Here is a 20,793-nt window from a genome sequence, read left to right as displayed (position 1 = left end):
CCACAGAACACAGCTGGACTGCTGTTCTTCACTGCCATAAATCCACTGAACAGAAATAAATGTAATTAATGTACTGAAAGCATGTAAATATAATTAATGTACACGGTAGCAATTTAGACGTTCTGTGATGATCTGGAATCAGTGGAGCCATCAGTCTCTATATTGAATTTTTGTTTGTAAAAGTAATAAATTAAATGAAACTCTAATCTGAACGTAATAAATCCATACAAATGCTTTGGAGAAAAACTGCAAGACATACTCAGTGTTCAGAGGTGAGCTAAGATGGGACGTAACCTTAAAGTTATGGAGTTTCCTGTTAAAAATATAGGTTTATTTAAATGAGGATTTTGCTGAGAAGCTGAATCTGTTTATCTATTTTATTTTTAAGAAATGCATCTGTGCAATTTATTTATTATGTACTAGGAGCCAATTTCTGTTTCAGGAACCAGGTGTGTTTGTTTGCCTTGTTTTATTATGAATTATTTTTGTTTAAAATTTCTCATTGAAAACTCAGCTAATAAATTCATGTTCTTAGGATAATAGGAGAGGAGCAATAGAATAATTTTACTGTTCAGGGATCAATATATGAAGGAAAACATTTTCTGGGGAAAAATAAACAGGGTAGAAGGAAATGTCAGAGAAAATTCTTAGTGTGCAAGTCCATTGTTTACTCTGGTTAATGGGAGCAACATGGAAGCACCACATTAAAGATACTTTGCTCATGAGTGTGGGGAGGAAACTTAAGCAGAACAGTGCCTTTGTCATTTTATTGAACACTCATTTGAAATTAATTAATGAATTGTAATTTATATTTAATTATTTAGTAATGAATGTAACTAATTAATGAATGTAACATTTATTGCTGTGTTTTGCTTACAGTCTGAATCACCCAGTAATGGAAGGAGCAGCCTAACATCTACTCCTGCTCTGCCAGCACTTCTAGAAAAGTGAGTTTTGTCTTGGTCATCTCTGTACCTATTAAATGCTAATACTAAATGATAATTTAAAGAATCATATTTTGAAATACTGTGATATTATTACTACTTGTTAGAATACTTTAAACATGCAAATTAAAAGCTTTCAATGTGTACATCACTACAGAATAATGAAATTCATATATTTTAGATAGTGCTGAGGCAGGACAAAATCTTTGTTTTACCAGCAGCTTTGCTGCTGCTTAGCAGCTTTGCTAAGAATATAAGTATGCAACAACTGAGAAAACAAAAATGGGAAACTACAGCTCTGGCTGCTACTATTCAGAAGAACTCTGCAAGATCATCTTTTGAAACTGCAAAGAAATTCTATGAGAAAATACAACTACCAAAAAACTTTAATATTTCACACCTAAGAAAACAAATCACATTACCAAGCAGCAGAGGCAGAACTTGAAATTCAGCTTTGAGCATAAGTGTGTTTGCATGGGCCAGCTGGTCTAGTAGTGTAGAGTTACCCAGACCAGCACAGTTTTGTATGTTTAAGCACTTCAAGCTTATATTCACTGTTTGTTTAAAGTCCAAGTGAAAATAAAGTCCACTGTTAATATGACATGAGAGGAAATCCATTCCCCACAGATGGTGTCAATCAGGTTGAACTATTTTAGTGCCAGGAAAATAAGGCCTGCAAAAAGGGTGAGATTCCAGAAGCTGAAATGGGAGCTTATTAAACCTTGACTTTGATAGATCTGCTATGTCTCAATCACTTAAACTCTCTGTCCCAGGAGAGCATTGCAGGAAGACAGCAATATAAAACAGCTTATTTTCAGGCTAGATGCTCCAGACTTTTACTTGAGAAAAGTTCTAGAGAGAAAAGTGAGGTATCTGTATTTTTTTAACCTGTGCATCAGTTCAGCATATAAAGTACAGGAGAATACTTAAAAGACAAATAAAAACAGTGTTTTGTTGAATTAGTATTTGACATTACTTCTGTTATGTTCTTCTTATGTAGCAGGTTATAATTTCTAAGATGATTTTTAGAAAGTTGAGGGAAATGTTTTCATGAACAGTAAATAAATGCCATGGATGAGCCAGGAAACAAAGGCTCTTTTCTTCTTTTTTAAAGAAGAATGAAAATTATAGTTTTCTTACCTTAGAAACATAATAATTACTGTTCTTAAATCACACCATCATGAAAAGAATATTTTTCTTGGCATTTAGTTTTTTTTCCTTTGAAAGACATTTCATTTCTCTAATGTACATTGAAAAAGACAAAACACAACTCACAAAATTGCAGCACACTCCAAATACAACACATTTCTGAGATGTTATTTTCTATTTGTCTGCTTCTTTTGTCTTGGCAGTGGGAAGTCAAATGGAGAGCCTGACTGTGAAACCTCAACTTCTGTGCTGACACAGAGTGGGTCGGAAGAGATCAGTCCTGAAACTAAAGCCAAGATAGAAGAGGAAGCCTATAACAAGGGGTGGGAATACTTTTTGTGAACTAGATCTGTAAATATGTGCTACCAGATGAGGACATCTGGTTTTAAAATTTAGTTTTAAATACAGTAGTTATGTTGTTGGTGTCACAAAGTGCTTTACACAGCATGTTTTGGGGCAATAAAAAACTTTGGGATCTGTTTCTGAATGTCAAACAAAGAATTTTGTATTATGTGAAGAGTGAAACAAATTTTGATTCTCTCCTGCAGAATCCAGCCTGCCATCTGACTTTAGCATTGAATTGGATTTATTCTCCAGGAAAAAAAGAATTGTCTAGAGGGTATTCCAAATGATGGAAAGTTATAGAGAAATGTTTACTGACTTCTTTACAATAGACAAAAAATTGTTATCTATGGAGAACAACCTCTTTTATTTTGTTCAAAATGGCAAATTTGGTATCAGCTCTAATAGAATGCTCTGTCCAGGAAGGGTGGATGTCTGTGTGCATTACTCATGGTCTTCAGCCAATTTTTACTCTCGTTCAAGTGCTGCAACACTGCTACTTGTGTTTCATTGCATGTAAAAAGCATAAAGCTGATTTTTCATTAAATAAGATCATGCTTATACAACAGCCTAGATTAAGAAATAAATGTTTTGTCTGATAAAGATATCAGGAAGCCTTGAAGAAAACCAAAGAACTTCAGGAACTGAAGGAAGAAGATGAAGAGACACCCAAAGAAAGTCATGATGAACATGAAGAAAGTGAAAATGAAGATGAGATAAAAAATCTGAAAAGCAGGTGAGACAGTGGTGTAATAGGTCCATACAAGAGGGGCCACTTTTTTCTACTTGTGGTACCCAGGCATTTTACACTATCATTTTGGCATGCTTTCCTCCTGGAGAAGCATATTGAAATAACAGTATTTTCAATAATAATGAAAATAATGTAGTTGCAAAATGCAAAACTTTTGATTTTGATATTTTGGTTAAAGCTGTATGTTGACATCAGGATGCTTCATCTTGGCGGGGTTTGGTTCTGATTTGAGGTAAACGAATGCTCCATAAAAGTTCCTTAGATGCTAAAATGTATTTCTCTGTGGATATGTACTGCCTCATAAAGGCTGTAGTTCAGGAACCTAGAGTGACACTGCATCCATCTGTACCCAGTGCTCCCTCTCTGTACATTACTGAGGAATTGAATGCTGGTCAAAGCAAGTTATGGGTCCACTCCCAGGTTAAGGCAGGAATTATTAGCTAATCCAGAAGAATTCATTTCCATTCCGTAACCATTATAGCTATAAACATCTGTTGATTTGAGATTTCAGCCACCTGCAGAGAGCAGCCATCTCATTAGTCATGACACTCTTGGAAAGAAATGTTTGCTACATATTCCAACGTTTAATTTAGCTGATCAAGGTATGAACAGTGCAGAATTTTTCTTGATACCAAGCTCTGAGATTTGCCAGCTGACAAGTGGGAGAAATAGGAGTCAAGTTTACAGTCTCCAGCTGTCTCACAAATATTACTCATTTAGAATATTTGGAGTTGGAATATTGGAGTGTACAGCTCGTCATAAAAGAATTTTACAGTTTGATCCTCCTTTGACAAAGTGTATTGGGAAAAAAAGATGGTCCACCACCTATGACACCATTCAAATGGAAAAGCTTAAGATAAAAAATTTGCATTTGATTAATATATAATAGTTTTCTTTTCATTTTACAGCAGACTTGAAGTCATCGTGAATTATTTATATATCCTGTACCCCAAACTGTGTAAACACTGGAATGTGGTGTGGCTTGTAGTGGCTGCAATAGTCATTTTTGCTGTGGTGTTGGGAATCTACCATTCCTACAACTCCTGTGATGAAAAGTCAGAGGCAGCTGAAGGGAAGGCCAGCTGTTCTGCAGCCCATCAGTATTCCTGGTGGAACTCAGGATTCCGACCGGAGCAGCGCACGGAATAACAGAGGAGCAACCACGCCCTTGTGGTCCCTGAGCAAGTTTGTGTAATAGAGCACCGTTGTTAAAGGTAGTGCTTAGTCATCCCTGTGGCTGCTCCACATGACCCCTTAAGCAAGTGAGTTATCCACACCACCAGGTTTGGGATACATGGTGAGCATTCCTTGCCAAGATGCCAATCTAATAAATAATCCTGTCTGTCCTCTTATTGTAAAGGACTCATGCAAATAAAGTAGTATTGAATCATGGTAAGGTTGTGGCAGTAATCAGCAACCTGCAAGACATTTAAAAGAATGATTTGCCCAGGGCATTGATATTTTGAAGACCATCAGAAAACCCACATTTACAGTTAGTGCTTTACTTTGCATTTCCTGAATTTATTGTTGATTGTTGAAGTACTAATTGCGTTTAAGTCCTTTGGATTTTAAGAGGCTGATTAATTTTCTTATTCATGACTATTGGGTAGAAATAGAAACACTTCCATAGAGGAATATAATTATATTCTAAGACCAAATGCCTTGCTGCTAAAGTAATTTTATAAGAGAAATTATCTATATGATTATTTAAATTGAATGCTAAGTTCATGCATAAATGTGTTTTATGATATACTTTAAGAATGGGACCACCACTTTTTAAAAAATGGGAAACTCAGCAGAACCTAAAATGGGGTCTAGGTGGCACAGCTGATATCATCCAATAAGTCTGGGAACTTCTGATATATAAAAGTTTCCAAAAATTTCTGCATGCCACTCAGAGTCAGTTGGTTACAGCCAAAAGTGGTAGCTGCCTGGAAGGGTCCATGTGCTACCCAAGCCCAAAACACAGCAGTCTTGGACATGGGAAGCAATCTTCAATTCTTTATTGAAAAAGAAAACAAAAGCTCTTCAAACCACTGTGTAGAGGTGACCACACCAAGTGGACTCTGCCCTCCTGCTCACACTGGAAATAGGCATTCTTTGAGATCTGCATGAGGAACAGAGTTCTGAAAGCAGCCAGAACCCAACCAGTGCCTACATGAATCAGGCCATGGGAGCAGTGAGGGCTTAGGAGAGCTCACTGTGTGTTTTCAGTAGTTCATTTTCAGAATCTGATGCCAAGACCAAAACTGGTCTGATACACTTCCAAAGCTGAACTACCACATCAGGATAGAATAATCTGTTGCTCAGATTTTCTGCCTTTTCTGCCTATTTGGGAGTTGTGAGTTCTTACACAAGGATGTGAAAGCTGAAATTTTTGGACAAGCAATTTGAAAATGGTGAAGCCATTACCTGTACAACACCCAGCACCTAGGGCTGAGACCAAAATGTATGTCACTGGAGGTGTGCCATTTGCACCTGCTGAGCATCACTTCTGAGCGAAGGTGAACCACGTTTGCCTTTCCATAGCTACAGCCACAACAGCAAATCCAGTGTGACCCCTGATTGCACTCCTGTCCTGCATTCTCCTGGCATCTTCTGATTGAGAAATGGGTCTGTTTTCCAACAGAAGGATAAGAGTATTATGAAGTACTGTAATTTCAGTTCTGATGTAGTTTGTATTGTCCTGTCTTCTATTGGTGAAAACACTGAACCTTAAGCTAACTGTCAAAGAAAACAGGTCTCTAACTCAGTCAGAAATGTAGTTCACATACTAGTAACAAATATCCTGCTGGTGAATTTTTGTTGGCCATGTGTTTCTTAGGAGACATTTATATGGGGAAAGAAAATAAATTTTAAAAAATATATAAAAGCACTACCACCCTTTTGCGGGGGGGGCGGTGGCTGGGGAAAGGAGTCTGTGAGCAATTAGGAGGGGTTTTATTATTTTAAAGTATACATATTGAGGAATAGTGTGCTTAAGGAAGTTCAAAAAGGATAATGGGAAAGTGTGATTTGGTCTAAAATTGCAATTGGTAAAGAATAAGACAGAAGGTTTCTTGCAAATTACTTGGAATCTGGTTCAGTTAGAATTTCTGACCGTGAGGAACTACTGTGACCTTTTGTGTACTTTCAGTATTTGAAGAAGCTTGTCAGTTGTTTCTTGAATACTTCTTTATTAAAATCAGCTTCTTTAACTTAATATCTTTTACAAATAACATTGATAACTTCAGAAGACAATAAAGATTGAAGGTAAATAGTCCTAAATATTCAGATTTCTCTATGCCAAAAATTATGGCATATATTTATGTGATTGTGGAAATGTTGGGCTGCACTGAAGAAAAATAATTAACAGTGCTTGTAAATGAATTCACTTTTTTTATTTACACCTGCACTGTTGTAAGTCCAACAACTTATTATAAGTACACATAGAAAGTTATTGATATCAACAGGACTCTCTAATTGCTTAATGTTAAGCATGTGAAGAGGTCTTTTTGGTCAGTGGGTGAATGAGATCTCCATCCTCTCTTTAAATTCAGCACACTGGCTTTTCGTGGAATTAGTGCAAAGGCACAATTCCCATAAATGGTTGTACTGATTTGAACTGAACTACTTGCATGTCTGAGGCAAGTATAATTTAGCCACAAATTAAATGAAAGAGGCCAGAGATTTTAACAGGGGTTCAAAAATGAAGATAAAGTTTACTAAAAAGAAAAATTGTTCTTTTTATAACTACTTTGAGCAAACTGTCCACTAAAAATAACAAACCACAGTGACTAACAGCACACTAAATAGCTATGCTTATATTTTTCAGTTATTTAATTAAAACACCTTTTGTTTAATAGGAAACTAGATTAAGCTCAAAAACTATTCTAAATGTATTTTTACCTGTTGGATATTAGTTTGCTTTATCTGGAAAGAAAAAAGACAAACAACCTCTTCTGTGTCCAAAGATCACATCAGATAACAAGAAACAGACGTATTATTTATGCTATTAACACTGAAATAGTTTTCTCAAGGTGCAATATTTATTTTTCTGCTTTAACAAGACACATTTATGGTTTCTCCTGCACAGCACAAATGTTTCTAGCAAAAAGAATTTCAAAAGGGCACTATTTTTGTGTATCATATTTAAATTTGTAATATTGTAAGATTTTGCACAAGTGTGCTGGTATTGTACTGTATAGTATCACATACTTGAGTTTTGAAATAAAATTTTGGTTTCAAAGTCCTCAGTGTTTTTACCTTCAAGATTTGGGATGCTCTGTCTGCATATTGATGGCCGTGTCCTCGTGAAATAAGTCCTGCCTTGTCTACACTGTTACACATTCCAAGGATCTTGCTCTTAGTCTTCCAGTTCTTCAGGAAAATGGTACAGAAGAGGAGAGCAAACTCCTGTGTCCATGGAGAAAGTGTTTGGAAGCAGGATCATCCCTGCCATGCCCTAGAAACCAGCTGAGAGAGGAAATTGAAATATCCTGGAAAGAGTTTAACTCCTGCTTCAGAGGGGGGCCGTGTGTCACGGAGGAGGCTGAACGTGGGAAGCCACAAGGGAAATCTGTAACCCAAGGATTCTGGGCAAAAGGTCAGGAATCTTTATTTGCTTCATGTCCTTGTGGACTTGAGAGGTCTGGGAAGCCTGGGTCCTGTGGGAGCAGACTTGCCTGACCAGCAGGGAGGAGTCACTCCTCAAGTTCTGAGTGGTCTCTGCCAGGGGACAAACTCTGGGACATCAGCAACCTGTAAAGGAATTGCTATTTCCGAGGAAAGACCCTGATATTTTTATTTTCTACATGAACATTTTTTTTTCTCCACTGTTGTTTAGGTTTCAAGGTTCCTTTTGAAATTATCGTGGAGAACAGTTATGCGTGTTCTGCCTTATCAAAAGTTTTCTGTTTAGCAACTCTCATGAGTATTTTAAAACATGCTGACATAAAAGGCTGGATATTTTTCATATAGGTTCATAAGTATTTAGGTCAAAGACTAATTAATCATTCAGTGTAGGTCTGCTTTTTTTTTTTTACCACACTGATTATGAAGAAGACACACCAAAAGGTTAAAGACCTTTTGTACTGTTACAGTCCAGAGAAGTGATCTTCCATGCAGTTTTGGAACAGCTGAACTACAAAAAGGAAGAAACAGAAAGAAAACAAAGTTATTTCAGTTTTGCTTCATCATTCTAAAATTCTTTTCTCCCTCTCCTAATCCATAAGACTTTGTGAAGGAGCTCATATTTTTGTTTGGTGTTGCAAAGGTGTTTTTCTCATTTTTACAGCTAAAAATCCTACTAACCATCAAGAGTTTGACTAAAGGAACTTTGCCATGGTGAGGATAGTAGGCACAAAATGTTGAGGCCTGGCAGGATAATTAGGAAGCAATTTTAAAATGTCAGAAACCCAGCTATTCATTAGTTTTCGTGGCAGGAAATACTTAGCAGTTCAAGGTAAGCATTTTCAATGGTAAGATTGTGTTTAATGTTCTCAGTATTTTACAGCCATAGTCCATGAGAGCTACCGCATAACTAATAATTAGTTTCTGCTTCTACCTTATAAGTGTGAGCAAATCCTCTTCAAGCTTTCTTCAAGTGAGAACTAAGTCTGATTACAGTATCTGACATTGCCATGGCTTTGTAGAGGCAGGTAAGTACAGCACAATAAGGAATGGAAAACAAATTGGAGCTAGAACTTTGTCTAAAGATCTCATTGAGTTTTACCAAATTCAGTTCCAAACCACAACCCAAACACAACCCAATTCTCATTTCATCATTGCTAATGGATGAGTGAATTCACTGACCCCCAGCATTCTCCTCAGGCCCTGCAGGTGAAGAAAAGTGAACAGAGCATCATCTAATAGCCCTGTAACATGCTGCTACAGGAGATGTGCCTGTGCCCCATTAAAAGTTAATCTCATACATTAACTCACACATTAACTGGGGGCTTTCTAAATGCAAACCACAGTTTAAACAGGTAGCTTTACACTGTTACACTTGTGTTTACAGGACTATGAAAACTGGAGACACTGCACATCTAAAAGTTTACTGAATCACAAATTGAACATGATGTAAAAAAATCATACTGTTGCAAAAATAAGGACTGACACCATTCTAAACAGGTAAAGCAATTTATTAATTAGTCTTGGCATTGGCAAGGCATCACATGGAGCCAGAGAGTGAGGCCGCAGGGGTTTCTTATCTGAAAGAAAACTGGGAGCAGAGGCATAACTCTTTAAAAATGTAAAATAGTTGCAAAACATAAGGGAGTAAACTGTCTTCCATGTCCATTGCCAGTAGGAAAAGAAGTGATGGGTTTACAGCAGGGAATGGCTAAGTCAAGTTAGAGTAGGGAATACCTTTGAACTGTAAAGAACAGTGAGACACTGAACAAGAACATTAGAGGAAATGTTAGGAATCTGTCACTGGAAATCTTTGAGAACAGATTAGGCAAACACCTGTCAGGAATAATGTAGATATAACAGACATGACTGACACTGAAGGAATTAGCCCATCCCTCGAATTCCATTCCTGCTCTGTGCTTATTGGAACCTCTGGGGGGAAAAAAAAATCTTTGCTAAAACTTCCTGAAGGTTTTCTAAGTTATAGCTGTGAGGATAATCTGTGTTTTGAATCAATCCATGGAAATCACTGTTGGAATGTCACAGAAGGCAGCGGTGATGGCACTGGCTGCTACCTCTGTACCTATGGTCTCACAAGGAATCCCATTTACAATAGTGAATCTTCAAATCTCTTCAGAATTAGATTTTATATTACCTCTGTGCTATGGGAACTACTTTTGCACTGGAACTCTAAAGAAAAAAAAAAGTAAAACTACTCCATCAAGACAAATAGGACAATGGGGAATGGATGCCGTTCCAGTTCCAATAAAAAAGGAAAATCTTGTGTGGCGAACTGTGATACAATAGAAGATGTGTTTTATTTACCAGATGAATAGACAACATGAATAATGATCTGTTCATCGGTAAAACAGGAAAAAATAGCAAAAGAAAAACTTCTTTCAAATTATTTACTGACTTAGCAGTCTAACAGCCTTATCTCCCTTCCTCAGCCATGCTTTGTGAATCAGCACCAGTGAAATTTTCCAGGAACCCCGACATGAAAGCGGGTGGAAAGGGTGATTAGGGATTTCCCGTCAGTCCATCACCTCGCCCTGGAGCGGGACAATCAACGCATTGGCTCTGACATTCTTTCTATGAAGCAGTGCAGTGACAGCTGAAGTTGCTTTCCAGAAGTCATCTCATCATCTGACAGCATCCAATGCTTTAACTTTCCTTAGCACAGGAGACAAACTACCTTGAATTTCCTACTCTTCTGAGTTTTCCAAGTTGGTGGCAATGGCAAATTATCTTGGAGTTACCTCAGCAGTGTCATTTGTCTGGGTTATTACATTCCTGGCTCAAAATTACTTCGTAGCAGGTATGTAAAGTTCTACTTTTTAGTCTTGAAAAAAGTAGCTGCATTTACAAACAAAAATGTGGGGAAGGAGTGTGTGTAAATGTGTTTCTGGCAGAGGAAACCATAGGGCTTCCAGAATACAGTGCAACAAAAACCGGCATACAGGGAGACTTTCATTGTTGGTCTAATTCAATTGCTGAAAATGCTGGAGACGTTTTATCTAAATGCCACAGAATTGTTTATGACAAGATCTGGTATTGCATTTAGGATTAAGCTCAGATGTATGGAAATGTAACTTTATTTTGTATTATTTTAAATACCAGAGCAAACAGTTTTGTACAATCCTCAGAGAGCAAAGCATGAGACCAGTTCTCTTTCAAATTCCTTTATCAACTTGACAGAATCCATCCTATCTGCAGTAGCTGCTGGGATATCTGCAGATGCTTGATGCACACCAGAAGCTTCCAGATGCTTCACTATTTTTCAAGAAGTTAATGCTTGTTCTATTTATGTTAAAGAACATATACAGTTATTGCAGAAAATTGATTTTTCTCACCTACTGAAAGACCTCTGGACTGAGTGAATTAGATCTCAAGTCCTGTTGAAATTCCACAGGATTGGAGTACCTAACACCAGTAGTGTCCTCCAGCAAAACCAACACTGTAGAATTTCCACTGGGGAAAAGGAGAGCTTGAGGAAGTACTCTTCCTTGGGACACCTTCTCATGCACCCTCCTGGCTCCAAGAGCTCCAGTTAAGCTCAGGACTGATCACCAGCTGTGTCTTGGAGCTGTTTTGTGGCTTGTCCTGTCCCCTCCTGTAGTGGTTTGCTGACTAGGTTTTGCATGTGGACTCTGGATTTGGGCTGGAGGTAACCTTGTCTCCAGGACAGACTTCATGCATGTGTAGAACCATCTCCTGCTGTTCCCAACTGGACTTTCTGGATGTCTGACTTGTTGTCTTGCTCTCTGGGGCTGGCAGTGAAACCTGCCACTGTCCCCACTGTGGTGCTGTTCGGGTGCTGTGGGACTGTGCCCTGCTTGGTGAGGGCACAGCCCTGCCTGTCACCCTCTGCTCCTGGCCCCTTTCCTTGTGGAACAGCTTCGTGCTTGTTCCCTGACACCAGCAGCCAAAGGGAACTCTAATAAATCAGAGTGAAGGTTAGACACAAGGCAAAGAGAAAAATACCAGCTCCCCCCGCAAAAAAAAAGCGCAAGAAGGGAATAAATACACAACAAGGCCAACATCCACACATTACAAAAATTGAACAATTTTCTTCCTGTTCTCTGGCAACTTTGGCTTGCTGTGAGATTCTTCTGCCTAGGTCCTCCCACTTATTTCAGTAAAATAAATTTTTAACCCAAGACCAAAATACTGAGCAGAATGTGCCAGTACTAGGTTACCTAGAGCAGAGCTTCAAGTACAGCTATGTGCAGCTTGTGGACCAAAAAGGATAATGTACTTCTGAAGGATTAGTCTTCCTCCTGTACAAACTCAGTCATCTTTAGAACAGAGTTCAGAGGTGATTTAAGAAGTGATGAAGAGACTTGAAGAGGCTGCTGTTCTCTTTTTGGATTCCTTCCTCACAATGTGAAATTCATAACTTTCACAGAATGTATCATCTACATCATTGTTTTGTTGTAAAAGGCCTAGCAAATTTTAAGACACAACTTTGGTCCATATCCTAGAATAAGTTTTCTTATAATCTGCAACTTAAGTTTCTGGCACTGAATTTCTATATTATGCTGTCTGTTATGTATCTATCATGCAACACAGATTTCATTAAATTCTTTTAAAATGCTCAACTTTATTTGAAGTTTTTCAAGTTGGTCATTGAGAAGCTTCCTTTCTCAACATTACCTTTTTTTAAAGTTGTATTGGCTCAAATCTGAAGATAGGGAAATAATAGACTAAAAAAGGTAGAATTGAAGTCCTTGATAACAGCACCCATACTTTCATTGAGCAAAAGGGCTTCTCTGGATCCCCCTGCAATTTGTTTGGGCTTGCCTTGTGTTCAGGTCAGGGCTGGATGCAGCCCACAGTGTGCCCGTGGGGACTGCTCAAGGCTTCAGTGGCTTTCCCTCTCTGCTGAGATAAAGCCACGTGATTCAAAGTTCTCTCTTCCAAATATTTAAACTAAATGTAACGACAGCAGAGAAGTATCATTTTCCAAAAGCCATTTCCAGCCCCACCACATCCAGAGGGAATGGGAGCTAAAAGCCTGTCTAGTTTCTTAAGACACCACACAAGCTTAGTCACCTTTTATGCCCTTCTCATCACAAGAGTGGCTTGGCTGCCAGTTCTATCTTTTCATTCATAAAATTCCATTTAACTTGTCTTGTTAGGAAGTCATGGGGTGGATTTGGAAGCATCACTTCATCCTGCCTTGAGAGTTTGTAGACTACCTGTATTCTGAAGCACAGATTTAATGAAATATTCATTAGTGTACACACCTAATGAATACAGTCTGACAAACATATTGAGCAGAAAAGTAACACCTGTGGCTGGTGGTTATCTGACATGTCTGCAATGAAATGCTGAAATGTTTCATTTGACAGAGCAACTCCAAAATAATCTTTTTTCTTTTCCAGTAAATGCTCTCAGTAAAATATGGAGGCAAAATAGGAAGATCCTTTCTCCTTAGTTGTGCCAGATCCTGAATTTTGTCCTATGCCTTAACACAGATGAGAAAGAAGAGCAGGTGTAACCTGAGCTATGCACTTGCTGGTGCAGGTGTCACAAAGAGGTGCCAGCTGTGGCTATTTAAAAAGCTGGATGAACTGCCTGGAAAAGTGTTAAATTCACCTGGCCTATCTCCTCTTTTCCTGCTCCCTGCCAAACACATGGAACACTTGACACTGGCTGGGGGATGGAAGCATCATGCCAAACTAGGAAAAGAAAGAAAAAAAGAGTTTAGGGGGAATAAGAAGCATCAGAAATAATAAAACCTTTTTATTTTCTCATTGGTATATTAATTCCAGGAAAAATTATGTGTAATACCTTTGCTCTTATCTACCTTAACATCTTGATAAGAAGGGTGTAATAAAAGAATCAATGCCTTGGTGCAACTGCTAGATTTAATTCATTAAAAAAAGAAAAGAAAGAATAAAGGCTGTATATGCATTTAGTCTAGTGCCAGTCAAATCTCTTGAAATCCCAGACTATTGTGTCAAAAAAATACATTCTGTTTTTAAAATATGTATTTTATGCTAGAAGTTACTTTTCTGCTAGAAAAGTAACTAGAAACTTCAAAAAATGTTCAATTCAGTTGATCTTAAATTCTTCATGAAGAATAAATGTTGATATTCAAATACTAACCTTGACTATTTTATGGCTTAATTACAGGTTCCATTAATTCACCTTGCAGGATCAAGGGTATAGCAATTTATCTTGATGAGAAAGTGAATTTCTCAGAAGCAAGTAATAGATGTAGTCAATTAAATCTACAGCTAGCAAGTGAAAAACAAGTTGAAGAGTCTCTGAAACATGGCTTTGAAACATGCAGGTATGTGCCATCAGTTAGTAGCCCACTTCTTTAGTTTACACTTTCACACACAGCTGAGGCTGGTGATAAATCTCATACTAAAAGCACTGATGCTTTTTATTGTAGCTTTGGATGGGTGAAAGAGGGATTTGCTGTTATTCCTCGCATAACATCCAACATGAAATGTGGACAGGGAAAAACTGGAATAGTGCAATGGAAAGTTGAGAAGTACAGAAAATTTCATCTCTACTGCTTCAATTCCTCAGGTATGTAAGCGTGACAACTCCATTTTCTGTGTTTTGGCTTATATTCATTTTATTAAAATCTACATTAAAAAATTGTAAAAGTGAGTAATTTCCTATCATTTGTTGACCCTTACCTCCAATCTTAAACACTGTCAAGCTGTTCTTAACTCAGAACATTCCAAGAAACGCAAAAGGTGAATTCAGTTAATCCAAATTAATAATTTGGTACTGCCATGAAAGCTCTTGAGGAAGAGTTGCTTTTACCATTCTGTAATGTTGACACAATGCCCTTAATATGTTTTGATTGTTTGGCCATGATAATTTAAAAGAGAGTGATTGAATCTTTAACCAGGGTGTCTGTGTGTGGTGTGTCTTTTCTTGCAAAAAGCCCAAGAGTGGAGTAATTCAGAAAAACTGAATTTTTTTTAATAAAGGGTAGTGTATCCATTAAACCAAATTAAATTATAAGACAGAACTTCTAAGAGAAACTAATTAGATTCCCAATCTGTCATCAGTAAAATGCAACAGCTATTTTTAATTTGCATCATCCTAGGTGTGAAAAGACCTGCCCTTCCCCTCACTGACCATTTACAGATTGGAGATCCAACAGCAGAACTTGGGCTTTGATATAAGTTAGATCTCAGCAGAATAGATCAAAATAGTTTCTTAATGGCTTCTGCGGTGTTAAGTAAAAATAAGTAGCTAGAGATGATGTGCTTCTAGTTGTAGCCCATATCTATGGTTATTACATAACAAATATCCCAATATTAGACCAAATAAAGGATCATTTCATTATTTATAATCAGTTCCTAGACATTGACAATGAGTTTTAGATAACAATGACAAGAGAATGCGTCAAAACTCCTGAAAGTTTTCAGGAACACTGTGTGAATGAGGGTTGAAAAGCAGGAGAAAGATGGAGATGCAGGATGCAAAGATGTCAAGACCTGAGTCCCTGCCTGGTGACTGTGAACACTGGAGATTCCAAAGAGACTGAGGATGAAGCTGTAGAGAGAAGGTCTATCCAACATGATGTTCCATTGCATGGAATTTGTGTTATTCTGCATAAAAATGTTGATTAGCTTGGGTAATGCTAAAGAGGCAGCAAGTAACTCCAAATTATTTGCTTTGTTTTTGCTTTAATTAAAAGAAAATAAATACACATATACTGTTAGAGTATTGCTCAATAGTTAGAAAACCATTTAATGTATATTTCACATTGGGATGATTCTGCAGTCCTTTATCTTAATTTCCAAACTGTTCCCTGTTCTAGGTATTTCTTTCTAATTCATTCAAAAATATTTGTCAGAAGCTCATTGTGTCAATTTTCTTGTGCCAAAAAACTTGCCCAAACTCTTGAAAAATAGTTTGATTTCTCACAGTGGAAAAAGTGCCAAGTCCCTGCCCTTTGGCATTATGCACTGTAAAGGTGACTGCGTCATCAGACTTCCCATGGGGATTCACTTGGAAAACAGTACCTACATCGTTTCCCTGGTATTTGTGTTGTAACCTGGTTAGTGACATTTTTATAGCTTTACAGAATACAGAATTTCACTAGCAAAGTAGAGTGTTCACATTTTCACAGGAGCCCAATTCAGTACTCAGCTTTTCCAGTTCCATATAAGACTTCAGTTGCACCTACATTTTTATGCAGGCAACATCCACTTCTATTAAATGACTTAATTTCTGGAAATTACTTATTTTTCTTCAAACCTGAAGTTTTTACTTCCTATCCTCTCCTCCCCACTTGGAATCAAACCTCTTTATTATGTCACTGGTGCCTAATTTATTTGAAACTTTTATGGGCAACATTTTTTTTTACAAGAAATCAAATTAATTTTCCAAGTATCAACAGTACCTGCATCTATTTTGAACATATATATAATATAATTGAAATTCAGTATTTTTGAATACTGAATCTGCAGTTAAGCTTCCTGCTCTGTAGGAGGTTATCCTGTTGGGTTTTATGTGCAGTATTACTCTAAGTAGTTTTCATGAGGAATGTAGTCATTGGTGTGGAATCATAAAATGAGTACCACACTTGCTCAAAGGAGTCTGCAACTATGTGGATAATGATAAAAGCTGTATAATCTAGGTTTTAACCACATATTTGAAATAGTAATGCCTGGTTTGGGTAAAGCTTTTGTGAATAAAAAAAATAAGAATTTCCAGAAGGGAAAGACTGAGGAACAATTTCAATAAATGTGTGTGCAGTAAATACAAAACTGACATCCAACACAACTTGTATGTATTTCTTTTCCCTGCTGCAGATGTCCAGATTAACTCATGTCAACCAGACCCAACTCCCACATTTCCTTCGTCAACTGCATCCAGGGACTTCACTGCATATTCAGCCTCTGATTCGACTGAGAACATCACAGCAGTGCCCACTGTGGCTGTGACTGAGTCAGAACAGTTCCCCAAAAAGAGATTTCGTGTCATATGTGTGACTGAAACACTCTTACCAACAGAGGGGACCACCACACCAATGCCAGAGGAGCATTTGCTCACTGCCTCTCCCAAGCACACTCGCCACCCGACCTTCAAGAATGATGCTGTTGTTTTTGGAGGTAAAGGCCTTATGTGGTAGTTACTTAAGGAAAAGAGCTAACAATGTAGAAATCAGTAGTCAAACTGTTCACTGCTATTTTTGTTTGCTGCTCCACGGTCCCTTTTGATGTAGCTGAACCTGGAGGCAGAATAGGAGTGTTATGGTTTTGCAGAACAAAGCTTAAAGGGCAGAGGATTTTAAAATAGTTTTTAAGAAGAACTAAGATCTGATTTTATGCTTTATGATAAATTTTAATATGAAATGGTGTATGTTCATTCTGGTTAATGTGATTTGGGGTAAATAAATTTCTGAAAACAACTTAGCAAACACTCTCAGTGTAATGGAAAACTCACCACCAGTCTCTTAAAACCAAAATAATTCAAGAAAGTTTTAAGGAAAAATTGTTCTTGAGATATGAGGTGTGAGTAAGCAATCCTAATACATACCAGTGGAGAAATAGAAACAAAATATGAGGAAAAGCATGCTAACTGTAAGGAGAGTTAATCACAAGAATATGTTATCTAAGCAAGTTATAAAAACGTTCCAATGAGCAGATTAGACAAATATCTGTCAGGGATGGCCTAAATTCCAGTTTTAGTCTATCCTGAAAGAAATGAGCAGGACTAACTCATCTTTTGATCTTCCTAATATTCTATTCTTCAGTTCATGTGTAGATTTTTGCTCCTAAGCCTTCAGAACATGATCTTTAAGTACACAAATAAAAACTCTCTGCTCATGTCACTTTTATCTGCAGGTATCCCCACTGCACTTCTTGTACTGGCAATCATCTTCTTCATTATTTCAGTTGTTCTAGCAGTCTGTTATATCAAAAAGTAAGTTGCTTTTTTTTTTTTTTTCCCTCTCTCTCTTGGACTGAATTAACTCCTAGACTGCAATAACTGAATATTTAAAATATATAATAAAGGGCAGAGAAGTAATGATGATGACATAATAGTGTTGCAAAATTTTAAAAATCTTAAACCCTGTTTTTATGCAGATAAGTTTGTTGCTGCTGTTACCACTCCCTGCTTTAGAAAAGGAACACAAAAAATATTGCCTATTTTTAATTGGTCAACCAAGCTTAGTGTGAAACATTTCCAAGTGTGTCAAAATAGCAACACTGAAATGTGTATCACTTCATATATAAACCTGTTTATCCAGTTTTATCCTTCCTTATTTTTTTAATGCCACACTCAAAGTGAAAATTTTTATTATTGCGCTATGATTTTGCTCAGAAAAAAAATTGTTGAACTCAACTGTCAAACTTAAAGACCTTCAATACATTGCATCATGAAATGCTACTGAAAAGTGTGCAGTTCTCACACCCTAGCCCAGACACTTTTATCACTGTGTACCACAAATCCTGAATATACATTGTCTATTTTTAAAAAAAATACCAAAATGTTTCTTTAGAAAGCACACTGCTGGAAAAAGCACAATGAACTAGCATCCTTTGAGAGACTTCTGCTTGGGTATGGCAGAGTAATTTAATTTCTACCTGTTTGAGTGATACTACCAAACTATGTCAGTATTTCTGCTTTACTATATTTTTTCTTTTCAAAGGTACAAGAAAACCTTCCCATTTTTAAACAAGAATCAGCAAAAAGAAACAGTTGTAACCACTGCTCTCGAAGAGACAAAATCAAATGACCAAACACCTGAGAAGGAAACACAGAACAATGGAAATAAGGTAGAGGAGTGTAAAACTAAGCCTGAGGCCACAGTAAAATGTCTAGAAGCAGAAGTTTAAAGGAAAGAATGTACAGTTCTTGATGGAAGCATAAAATGAAGCTCACAGAACTTAGCAGTGCTTTTAAACATTAAGTGATTGTAAATACTCATATTTTCTCTATCTTTAACATATGAAACCTTGCTTATTAATAATTGCATCTTTAGCAACAAATATTCTTGCAGAAGAACATGGCATCTTATTTACTTGAAAAAAATTCTACAAATCCATATTACAGCTCATTTTTCATCTCCAATAAAGAAGTAGTTAGGAATATGCTATGAATGACATGCACTAGGTTAACTATTTGCATGGAATTCAGATCAATGTATAATGAAAATGGTTTTATATCTGGCTGGAGGATGTCTGCTAGCCTAATGCCTAAAATAAATTGTTGGCACTGTAGTTCTTCCTCATGTAGATTAGCTTATTTCTATTCAGTAGATGCATGATGTTTTTAAAAATATCTGTTTACAAACAGATGAAACAGTTCTGTTTACAAGGGAGTAAAAACTCAAAGGATTATCCCACTGTCATTCAAATACCCAAGGAAGGGTACAAACATGCTGTTGTTTATATATACATGTATATATATATTTACAGCAATGAATAACTTTCTTAGGTACCTTCATTGTATCATAATTTACTGTTTTATTTATTGAAACCACTATCATTCTTCCACATCAGATATTTGACAGAGGGAGACAAAAAAACTCTTGAACAAGACTTATACTGGAGATGATTTGTGTGTACTCAAGTGTGGCTTTCTCAATAAAGGTCTCAGGTGGTATGGGATGTCTACAGTACTCCTTAAAAAATAAACTGTGGTGGATAAGTTTGTCTGGACAATTTATTATCATGGAAGTTGTCTCATGGTAAAAAGAATTCATATAACCTTAATGTTATAGAAGAAATTAGTTGTTATAAAATAACAACATTAGTAGTTTATCAAATATTTACCTGAATAAAAATTTTTGATAACTTATCTTTATGTGTGAAGGAGGTTGTTACACAAAGGAAGTGTTTTTTCTTCATCAGGTAACTTGAAAAATACAGTCTTAGACAATAATATCAATTTTAAAAATAGCAATAGAATTGCTCACCTATATTCTGTTTTCAACAGTGTAGGGTACTGCATTATGAACTTTAATATTTTTCGTTCACATAAATTTTTAAATGCCCAGTGTTTTTACATTCCACTAGTATTTCTAACATCATACTTAAGAGATTCCCTGAGTTGGTTTTTTTGTTTTCTCTTTTTGACGGTTTTTTTTGATAGTTCAGAAATATTTTATGGCTCCAAGTGATTCAGTGCAGCTCTAAACACAGCTCATCTCAGATGTCCATCAGCAGAATTTTAGCAGAAAAACATGCAACAGAGGACAGCACTAGACACAGCTTTCCCAGCCAGTTAAGTAACTCCTTTCTTTGTAAAACACAGTAACACCTTGGATCCTGAATGGAAGTGCTCTGTGAGGAGTAGACAGCACAAGTGAGGCCATCAGGAAAAGCCACAGCCACCAGTCATGAAGGTGCCAGAGTAGCAAATGGGCCCAAGGACACAGGCAAATGTAGTGGATTCCAGGTAGTTTGGGAAATTTTTAGAATCTCCCTTTTGGTTATTTTTTCCATGTTTTAGAGATTAGAAATTAGCTGTTTCCCTATTCTTTTCCCTACAGCCAAGAGATGATTATTATGTTGCTTCTGTTTTAGAGCTAAATAGGGGCACTTTTTTCCTCCTGAAGTGTTTCTACTCACTAAAAAAACCCCTATCATTTTAATAATATATTGCCTCAACCTCTAAGTGTTTCATTTTATCATGTGCCTTAAAAACTCAACTTTCATCCCAACCTTCCCACTGCTGCCTGACCAATGCCCATGGTTGGATGTGACCCTCCATTTCACTACACACAAGGGCTAAAGGAGCTATTACACTGCTCTGTATGGAATAAAGGCAGCTCTAAGTACTAATTAACAAGTACTGTATTTGATATTGTCTCTGTGTAGTTAGCACAACTCAGTCACATTGGAATTGGAAAGTACAAAACATTCCTGCTCATTGTTAAATGGAATTGCAAGGGATGCACTACAGTGCAAACAGGAAACATTTATTTAAGTATCTAGACCAAGAGTGTCAAACACCAAACCCTTAACTATAGGTAGCAGAAACTTTAGAGAAATTCTTCATTAT

General features: G+C 36.9%; 2 protein-coding genes across 5 annotated transcripts in view; both read left to right on the top strand.

Moving 5' to 3' along the window:
- IRAG1 (inositol 1,4,5-triphosphate receptor associated 1) overlaps positions 1 to 4,340 on the top strand; it is a 71,187-nt gene extending 66,847 nt beyond the window's left edge. For all 4 annotated transcript variants that reach the window (XM_033063735.2, XM_033063736.2, XM_033063733.2 and 1 more), the window contains 4 exons: positions 880 to 947; positions 2,297 to 2,416; positions 3,040 to 3,171; positions 4,095 to 4,340. In XM_033063735.2, coding sequence (XP_032919626.1) covers positions 880 to 947; positions 2,297 to 2,416; positions 3,040 to 3,171; positions 4,095 to 4,335 — 561 coding nt within the window. In that variant the 3' untranslated portion in view covers positions 4,336 to 4,340. The remainder of the gene's footprint in view (positions 1 to 879; positions 948 to 2,296; positions 2,417 to 3,039; positions 3,172 to 4,094) is intronic.
- A 6,186-nt stretch (positions 4,341 to 10,526) lies between these two features.
- Positions 10,527 to 19,461, top strand: LYVE1 (lymphatic vessel endothelial hyaluronan receptor 1). The gene is made up of 6 exons (XM_033063737.2): positions 10,527 to 10,615; positions 13,939 to 14,098; positions 14,204 to 14,343; positions 16,593 to 16,892; positions 17,628 to 17,706; positions 18,437 to 19,461. Exons 1-6 carry the CDS (start codon positions 10,534 to 10,536, stop codon positions 18,621 to 18,623), a joined length of 948 nt encoding a protein of 315 aa, XP_032919628.1. The 5' UTR covers positions 10,527 to 10,533; the 3' UTR covers positions 18,624 to 19,461.
- Positions 19,462 to 20,793: the final 1,332 nt, after the last annotated feature.

This window comes from Catharus ustulatus, chromosome 6 (genome assembly GCF_009819885.2).
Source record: "Catharus ustulatus isolate bCatUst1 chromosome 6, bCatUst1.pri.v2, whole genome shotgun sequence".
NCBI lineage: Eukaryota > Metazoa > Chordata > Aves > Passeriformes > Turdidae > Catharus > Catharus ustulatus.
The sequence above is the reverse complement of the archived record's forward strand: the minus strand, read 5'-3'. Positions and strand labels throughout refer to the sequence as shown.